Raw genomic sequence first — 9,533 nt, 5'->3', positions numbered from 1 at the left:
GAAGATGAGTGGGAAATTTTTATATTCTGCATTACCAAATAATTCATTTAACTTAAACTGAAATTACAGCTTTAAAAAAGTAGGCAAAGAGTATACGTATGTATAGATAGATACACTGATCGAGATACATAAAAGTGTAAGTATATTATGTAAACTGGTTAAATAATACATCCAAATATGTTTAATAATTTATTTCAATTCCAGACTGAATACACAGACATATAACTATTCACATGTTACTGTTCTAAAGAGATCTATTTCTTAATTCCATTATATGAAAAATCAGATAAAATGTTTATGAATTTTTGAACAGTACTGCCATCCTACCGATTAAAATTTAGATTAGAAGCAAAATTTATCACAGAAGGATTATAAGGCTGGCCCAAGAATGGAGAACCTTCAGCATTCCACGCTTCTCGCAACATTGACTCCATTCTCTGTTGGAAAAAATCATATATCAACTAAAGCAGCTGCGGTATTAGGAGAGAAAAAAAGGCACATATTTTATAAAAAAATATTTTAAACTACAACTGACATGTACTTATAGAAGAATAAGACAATTAAGTATGTATGTATATATATATATATATATATATATATATATATATATATATATATATATATGTATTTAATTTTTGTTTTGTTTTTTCTTTTACCTCTTTTCTTTTTATAACCATGTGTTTGCATATGTTTTTCTTCATCTGTTCCTAAAATGTCTGTAGATGAAGTTGAAGTTCTTCGAATTTGAAAGCCAATTACTCACCGTCTGATCTGATGTAGGTTTACCAAGTTCCTGTTGCCTCTTGTTCCAAACCAGCTCCTGTATCCTTTGCTGGTCTTCCTCAGGTAGTGTGGCAAAGTCCCTCTCTGCATTAATTGTTTTTAAGTCTATTGAGTCCTCGCTGGTCAGCAGTCTGTCCCACCACCGCTCCTCTGCCTTCTCCATGTGGATCTACAAGAGACACAGTAAGACTGGTCACAAATACAGGTTCAATACCTGTTTCAAATATGGTAAACCCAAGGACATACAGACTTCATATTTAGTAAAATTTCCTAATATAAAGTGCACAGCTATCTTGTTTTCTTGTTCCCAACCATAAGATACATTTCCACTACATGGCAATATCAAAATATTACTTAAATCCTAAAATCCAAAGATGCTCTGTTTGATATCTGGACCTTAGACATTCAGTCTAAGGTAACACATCTAAGAAACTGATGTGTTGTTTTTTACTGTAAGTGGGAGGTAGGGAGTGAGGAAGTAATATTGGAATTATTTGGAAAGTTCCGTCAAGCTAAACCCCCCAAATCCTGAGCCAATAATTCATGTGTACCTCTTCTACCAAATGAATGAAAGCAGGAATTATAAGATAAAATCTTTTTAATATGGCATGTACCTTCCCAAACCCTTTGTACCACCATAAGATGCCCTCATATGAGGGAATCTGCCATTTGAGTAAATTAATGTATTAGCCAGCATTTAACTTTCTCTAAGAATAAGCAAACACATCTGCCTTTTAATTTACTTAATCACTAAATTCTGTCACAACCCCTGCAAATGGTTGCATAATTTTTCAAAGTACTCAATAAAATAAAACAAGTATCTAAAGTATCCAAATGTCCAGATGAACATAACATTTCTAAACTTGGTACTATGGTAGATAGGTTTGCATCTGCCATTTGACTGGTCTATTATTTCTTCAGGGAGTGGTGGTTGTGTGTGTAAATTCCCACAGATATGGGTGGGTGCTGGAGGTGAGTTGGAGGTCTACAGGGGGAGTCAGGAAGGCTCCTCATCGGCAAAGGCCTGGGCAGGCCTTGTGTTACTGCTGCCTGTCGAGGTCAGTTGGATTGATTGTGCAATGCTGATCTCAGCCTGGATGCTAGTGCTTAAGTATTCTTAAACTGTGCCATCGATCTGGGAATGTGGGTAGCCTACAGTCCAATAAGCCAGCTGCAAGGTGTCCGTGTCATCCAATCAAGTCTCCATACTGTGTCATTGAGAAGAGGCTGATGGTGAGGTGTTAGGACAAGGCTGTGGACTTGTGTGACCCCGCAACTTGCCGAGCTGCAAGTTGCGGGGTCGTGCTGCTATAGTACATCCCCACATGTGAAAATTTTTGAGTTGCTCACTCTTATATTTTGGAAGATAAACCTGGTAGTGCATATCTTCAAATTGGCTGACTATACATAAACAACCCATACTCTTTGTGTCGCTTGCCCTAATGCCCCTCCAACAATATAATGTTTTACATAAATGTATATCTTATTGCTCTCTCTCTCCTCTTCTTTCCTCTTCCCATCTCTTTCCTTCCCTTCCCTTCCCTTCCCTTTCCTTCTCTTCTCTCTCTTTTCTACTCTTTCTTCCCTCATCTCTCTTCTCTCTTTTCTCTCTAAACTTCAGTGCTATACTGCTTGTTAAAGTCTGTGACATATATTTTCTTGTGTATAAATTTGAGCTTTTCATACGTTATATATTAAAAGTGGCCTTAATGAAAGTTGAAAATTTCACTCACTCACTCACTCCCTCTCTCTCTCTCTCTCCTCTTTACTCCTTTTTTTTCTATTCTCTCTCGTCTTCTCTCTTTTCTCTTCTCTCTTCTCTCTTTTCTCTTCTCCCTCAACTTCAGTGCTCTACTGCTTGTTAAAGTCTGTGACATAAACTTTCTTGTGTGTAAATTTGAGCTCTTCATATGTAATATATTACAACTGGCCTTGATGGAAGTTAAAAATTTCAAGTTATTTCTGGCTGTGAAGCAAGGCAAGGCCTACAAATTACTGCCTTTAGGGCTTAAGAAGTTTTACTCTTGGAAAATCACCAAATTATGGGGTATAAAAAAGGAAAAATATAAGAAAAGAGAAAAAAATCTGCTTTGTTCACATACCAATATGTGGTCTCCTGGTACCAAAGACCAGACTGAGTCCTCCACTTTGATTGCATGAGGAAACTCTCCTGTAGTGAGTGTTTGCCATGCAGTAGATGACCCTTGTGCACCCACCTCCAAGCGTGTAGGCTGAAGTTTCACTTTGACCTGAAAAAATGCTAATTGTATTTTGATGGCATAAATGCTATTATTTACTGACCATCTGCTACCTCTATTTAAGAAAAGAGTAGGAAGTTTGTCTTTCTCATAGAAAGCTTAGCAATGAGTTTGTGTGATTAATATAAATCAAAACATGATAATTATGGAGATATAACTGATTATTACATTAACACTGACAATCTGTCTTTGATTGATTTTTAGAGAAACTTGTGTAAATACTACTAGATGAAAGATTTAACATCAACATTCTAAAAATATATCTGAAGCCACTGTAAGGGTGGTTCTCCTTCATGCTTTTCATGATTGAATAAAATAAATACTGTTTCATATTTTCAGAATTGATTGTCAGGTATGATGAATCTTCCAATATAATTTCTTTGAATTATTTTGCTTCTCACAAGTAGACATGTGTGAAGATAAAACCACTACAATGTAGTTAGATGTACAAGCAAGCTAAAGGCCCTATCCCACTAGTATATTTTCCATCAATTTTCATGGGTGCACATGAATTTGAAGCTTTCCGCATGTATCACATCCATGTGGAACTCCTCCCAGATGAAGATGGTAGTAACTGTTTTCTTCTATATTTCTATATTGATCCTGTGCTATGGAGAATATAAACAACTAGAATATTTTTTTCTTTATTGATAAACTAGATAAAATAAGCTCATGAAGATTTAAGTTTATATTCTAGATGATTTCCATATAATAAACATAATCATATTTCTTTAATACGACATGTATGATATCTGTGATTCCCAGGATCTCGCTTAAATGGCACCAAGGTTGTTCCCATGGGCATCATGTTTGCAAAACTGATGGAAAAAGTGCTAGTGTATTAGTGTCTTATCCATTACTTTTCATTTTAATGTTTACTTTTATTCCAAAAACAGTTTTCCTATAATTACTCCACCACAAAGACAAACTCTTTTATAAATAAATATGAAAAATACACATTAGAAAAATACATATTAAAGCTCTCATACAGAGGTGAAATAAAGAAGATAGCACTATATGTATAAAACTACATACGACAATTCAATCCAAAATCATTCACCTGTCTTCCCTTCCGCACACTGTCATGAACAGATATCCTGACTTCCAAATCTTCAATGCTCTGTGTCCAAGCATAAGATTCCCTAACGGCTCCATTGATGGCATTGAAGCTGCTGTGAGGGTGGGCCTCCTTCACAGTTTTCCTGATGAAAGCAAGAGGATTAGCAACTTTATTTTAACAATGATATAATGATACATTATCATGTCTCTACATTGATTCAAATTAACCAAATATCACTGAGAACATGTCATGTCCACTATAGTTTTCCTTTGTGAATTGTCCTTACACACAGATGACTCCACAAGTGCTTAGCCTCCAAGGAGTCAATTAGTAGGCCTATGTGTCCTCACCTGATAAAACCGGGTATGTTGGTAAAAAAGTTCAAGAATTACTGCTTTTGTGTCTATGTGTACTACAACAATGGTGGGATGCCTTGTCATATTTTTCTAGTGTAAGTAACTTTTTTTCTAGTGTAAGTAACTTTCTTCAAAGTTTTTTACACTTTTATTAATGCTAATTTCATAAAAGATAAAATGATTCTACAGAGCTAGGTTTCCATGGACTAGAGATTTTAAGAATAAAGTCTTTTAAAAGGCTTTGTTTAAGCTGGTGTTCCACCCCAGGAAAAAAGGTTTTGTGTAAAGTTGTTTTATTCAATGTGGTACTCAAAAAAGAAAAAAAAAAGGAAACAAAAAATCTGTATTCTCACATACCACTCCAATGCCATTGTCAAAATTATTTTGCAATGTGTTGAAATAATGTGACAGTACCATAATAAGTAGTATCATTTCATTTACATAAGATAATGTATATTATCCAATAGTTCTGCTAATATGTATATTCTTTTATACTGAACTCTGTTCTGAAAATTTTAAGACCACATGAAAGGTAAGAATAAAGTTGCAAAGTTCTATTAAAACATGACACTTCATATCCAGGACTGCTAATAGAGGAGGGTAGGTGGGAAAACTGATCTAGGATCCATGCTTTAATTCAAAGAAATAATAAAGAAAGAAAAGAAAGAAAGAAAGAAAGAAAAAAAAATATATATATATATATTGCCTTGTATATTAGGCACAACTAACAAAAAAAAAAATACTTAATTTCATGCCAAGTATATTGAACAAGGTGCCAGTATCCACATGTTTCTCCAGAACATGAATACCTTTACAAAGTGAAGCACAGTCATTTGCTAGAAAATTAGTGATATATCTGTAATACATGAAAAATTTGTGTTTGGTGTGTATTTTTTCTTTTCCCCCCCTTTTTTTCTGCATCAATCTTTAAAAAAAATCATAATCTGCCAAGTACTACTAAGGGATAAAAAAAATATATAATATAATTAATAATAGCATTCTCTTCTATATATAAAAAATTCTTACATATGATTGGTATGTGAAACTTACTGGGCTTCTGTCTTGGGAGAAGTGTCAGCATTCATGTTGTGTTCCGGCTCCTCTGCAGCCACCTCTTCCTCAGCCACAGCTGGAGGTACATCACATTCTGGGTTGCTGAGAATTAATAGATTTTATTGCATATCTGGAATCTCTAGATTCTTCAACAACTTATTTTTGCATACTAATTAACATGCTGTATATGTTCTCAACTTCTTCCTAAAACATATGATTCTAAGCATCTTCATCTTATATATCACATTTCAAATTTGAAAACATTTGCATGACATCTGCAGATCTCCTTGCCATGCCCACTTTACCAATTTCTGAGCAATTGATAGTCTGTTTCTACTTCCTACCAAGTAGTGGATTATGCAAACTCTATAGTTGAGGGAAGTGGAAAAGTTGAATTACAACCAATTTATCATTGGAAAAATGCTTGTATGACCACCTCTTGATATTCCAGATGAATTTCTTGAAATGTAGAGGAATTCCTAAGCAGTTTGAGCTCAATTCTGTTTATCTTGAACCAAAACATCCTACCCTCCTCATACGAGATCCTTTGATAATTCAACTCTAAAGCCAGATGAAGAATGAATGTGAACATGCAAAGAAATACCAAATGTCCTGTTAACCTATTATTGACAGGCATCCCACCACCAGGAAACCCGGATCATGGACCATTTCTGGGTGTCTCACATGTGACACTATTTTTCTCAGCTGTCTACATAAGACATAATGTATGGACCTCAGTAACATCAGGTTTATGTAAATGGATATTTCAAAGATAATTTCTTATAGCACACATAACCACAAGTTATATCTTAAGGTCATATAAAGAAGATGTGAAGTTAACGTTACTTACACTTACCTGGATTTGATGTCACATACAGATGGAGGGTGTAAGGGAATTATGAGGAGAAGGAGAGAAAAAGGCAGACAGAAATTCAAAGTGAAAATGAAAACATAAGCTGAGACTAAAGAGGGAGGAAGGGAGACAGACACAGATAGATAGATAGATAGATGGATAGACAGAGAGGCAGGCAGATAGGCAGAGATAGATAAATAGAAAGACTGAGAGTCAGGCAGGTAGACGGATAGAGATAGACAGAGCCAACCACCCTCACATGAGAAAGTGGAATCCCTCATCCAGGAAGGAACTCTTGCATACTTTGGGGTCCGTGTGATAATGGAGATGGAGTGCCTAATCATCACAACTACTGGTTAACCAATTACATCTTGTCATGATCTCATTCCCAAGGTCATGACCATGGATCGGTTTGACCAGTTGACAAGTCACTTCCATTTTACCCATGTGGAGGAAGAAGCTCCACTCCCACAGGACAGGATGTGGAAGTTCCGATCAGTCGTAGAATCCCTCAACGACTCATTCCAGTCAACCTTTGTGCTGGAGCAGGATACTGCCACCAATGAGTTGTGGAAGTACCGTAGGCGACTAGCTTTCGAGACCTTCAACCCGAGTAAGAGGGTGAGGTTCGGGTTGAAGGTCTACAAGCTCTGTGTCAGATCTGGCCCATTGTAAGGAGGAAGGGTGATGTAAACTACCACAGAAGCAAGATGGGGTTGCTGGTATTTCAGTGGAAGGACCGCAGCATTGTCACCATGCTGTCTACAGTCCATACTACTGCAATGGATGGGGATGAGCCATTGGTGGTAGCAGATTACATCAGCATGAAATGTGTCAACAGTGGTGATCAGATGGTGAGCTAGTACCCAACAACTTGCTGGTCCAAGGTGTGGTACAGGAAGGTCTTTTTATTTAACATGGCCATCATTAACACCTGGGCTGTCCATCAAGCTCTGAGCAGAAAGGATTTGCTGAAGGGCCTTCAGAGTAAGCCTCACCTCTGAACTTCTGGGGGGTGGGGGATATCTGTCACTGAGATAGCTGTGGCAGGAGGAGGTCTGGTATGTGTTCAAGGTAGGGTTGGTGGAGGAGCATCAGGAGCTTCTGCAGTGATGCATTGACAGGAAACCTTTCTTATTTCAAGTTTCTTTTACAGTTGATTCAAAATTCCTAAGGAATAAGTCTATACTTCTAATAACTTTTATCTTAAGTAAGTCTCACCACTGCAGTGACTGAAATGATTTCTGAGTCTTCTCTTGCATGTACTTCTGCCGCCACTTACAGTAAGACTGACTGATAAGATGTTCTCCAGATATCTGTGAGCTGTTATACAATTCCTCCCTGTAAGATTGAAACATGTCAATATACTTAGTAGAATATGCAAAGCATAAAGATGGGAAAGTTGATATTCTTGAAAGCTCTACATTGCTGATCCAAAAAGTATTGACATCAAAGGATCATTTATTATGTGCATTTTTTGTATTCTTTACATTCTTAAAATCAGTATTGACAAGCCACATAAGAGCAGAAGGAATGAAGTTTTCCATGTAAATGGCAATGTATTTCTTCCTTCTGTATATATCAGTGTTGTTCGGTTTTCCTATGTTAGCACAGTCATTATGTAAATAAAATCTGCTCCATTATGTAAAAATTATTGCAGTTTGCTCAATCCTACATTGTTGTATATGTTAGGGAGTTTTCATATTTTCATAATTTGCTTACTCACTAATGATGCTAACTATTAATGCTATATGTGTTTAATGGCTTATGCTTCAAACAAATAAATGTGGGAGGCTATGTTTGTTTTGTAGAATTTAATTGGAGTCCACTGATTCCAAAATTGATGGGGATTAAATGCGGACCAATTCTAGATATTTACGTTTTAACAAGATCTCAAATTAGGTAATTAGCACTTGCATCCAGCGAGTGACAGTACTTACGGACATTGCCTTGACAGGAAACCGAAAACGGCGTTAAGGAAGGCTGGGACAGAGCCTCCTTCCTTCGCCAGGACGTCTGCCAAGACGCGATCGTGACAGTCCTCTCGTTTGGATGTCTCGCTCATGTTGAGTTTGAGTTATGATGGGCTTCTTATTGAACGATTCCTCTCCTTCCTCTTTCCCTACTATATTTGGTCTCTCTTCCCTTCCTATTACTGTCAGACCCCACCTCATCGGAACTTCTGGAACCTCGAATATGAAGCACTTTTGTTTACATCTGCAATGTGTGAATAACGAGCCTATATTATTTCTAAATTATTTTCGGGGCTTAAAATATTTATAATTTAAAAGTGAAATTTTGATAACATATAAATTTGCATTTATGAAAAATCATCATGAGCTATGGTATCCCTTGAGAGAGAGGGAGAGGGAGAGGGAGAGGGAGAGGGAGAGGGAGAGGGAGAGGGAGAGGGAGAGAGAGAGAGAGAGAGAGAGAGAGAGAGAGAGAGAGAGAGAGAGAGAGAGAGAGAGAGAGAGAGAGAGAGAGAGAGAGAGAGAGAGAGAGAGACAGAGAGAGAGAGAGAGAGAGAGAGAGAGAAGGAGAGAGAGAGAGAGAGAGAGAAGGAGAGAGAGAGAGAGAGAGAGAGAAAGAGAGAGAGAGAGAGAGAGAGAGAGAGAGAGAGAAGGAGAGAGAGAGAGAGAGAGAGAGAGAGAGAGAGAGAGAGAGAGAGAGAGAGAGAGAGAGAGAGAGAGAGAGAGAGAGGGAGAGAGGGAGAGAGAGAGAAGGGGGGGGCAGTGATGTGCAAAGGTCTGGTGATTGACTGTACGCCTCAAAAACTCAAGTATAAAGCCTAGTACTGAGAAATATTGTGAGAAATGGAGATATTTTAATTATGTACACACAAATGAACTATGAAATAAACACTTCATTCCTTCTGAATATAAATTTCAAAATTACTATCTTATTCCTCTCTACGCCCCTTCGCCCCCCCCCCCTCTGTACGTCACTGACAGAGTGTACTGCAATTGAGCTATATAAAATTTAATCTGTACATTAGTACTCAACAATGCCATAAAACATATAACAAAATATATGGGATAGGGTTTGAAAGCAGAAATATTGGTTTCTGATAACATTACAGGGCGACGCTCCCACTTTTCCAACTTTCGCCTGTGATTCTTGTGAAAACTGACGATACATTCTTGGTGTTTTCAAGATATTTGAACAAT

At 37.1% G+C, this 9,533-nt stretch overlaps 1 protein-coding gene across 1 annotated transcript; it reads right to left on the bottom strand.

The window, feature by feature from the left end:
• Positions 1-176: 176 nt before the first annotated feature.
• On the bottom strand, positions 177-8,609 carry LOC113802838 (nudC domain-containing protein 3). The gene is made up of 7 exons (XM_027353488.2): positions 8,304-8,609; positions 7,585-7,704; positions 5,508-5,612; positions 4,102-4,243; positions 2,886-3,032; positions 764-952; positions 177-437 (listed from the first exon to the last, which is right to left on the bottom strand). The coding sequence occupies exons 1-7, from the start codon at positions 8,426-8,428 to the stop codon at positions 324-326; spliced, it is 942 nt and encodes a 313-aa protein (XP_027209289.2). The 5' UTR covers positions 8,429-8,609; the 3' UTR covers positions 177-323.
• Positions 8,610-9,533: the final 924 nt, after the last annotated feature.

The sequence above is a fragment of the Penaeus vannamei genome, chromosome 2 (assembly GCF_042767895.1).
Source record: "Penaeus vannamei isolate JL-2024 chromosome 2, ASM4276789v1, whole genome shotgun sequence".
NCBI classification, from domain to species: domain Eukaryota; kingdom Metazoa; phylum Arthropoda; class Malacostraca; order Decapoda; family Penaeidae; genus Penaeus; species Penaeus vannamei.
Note: the sequence above shows the minus strand (reverse complement) of the source record. Positions and strands in the feature narration are given on the sequence as shown.

Bases quoted from the DNA above. Each gene is read 5' to 3' on its own strand.
- LOC113802838 (XM_027353488.2), bottom strand. From the start codon at position 8,428: ATGAGCGAGACATCCAAACGAGAGGACTGTCACGATCGCGTCTTGGCA. The intron at 3,033-4,101 runs GTGAATGATTTT...GCATTTTTTCAG, and splicing joins GTGTGCGGAAGGGAAGACAG to GTCAAAGTGAAACTTCAGCC. The intron at 953-2,885 runs GTATGTGAACAA...TGTCTCTTGTAG, and splicing joins TACCAGGAGACCACATATTG to ATCCACATGGAGAAGGCAGA.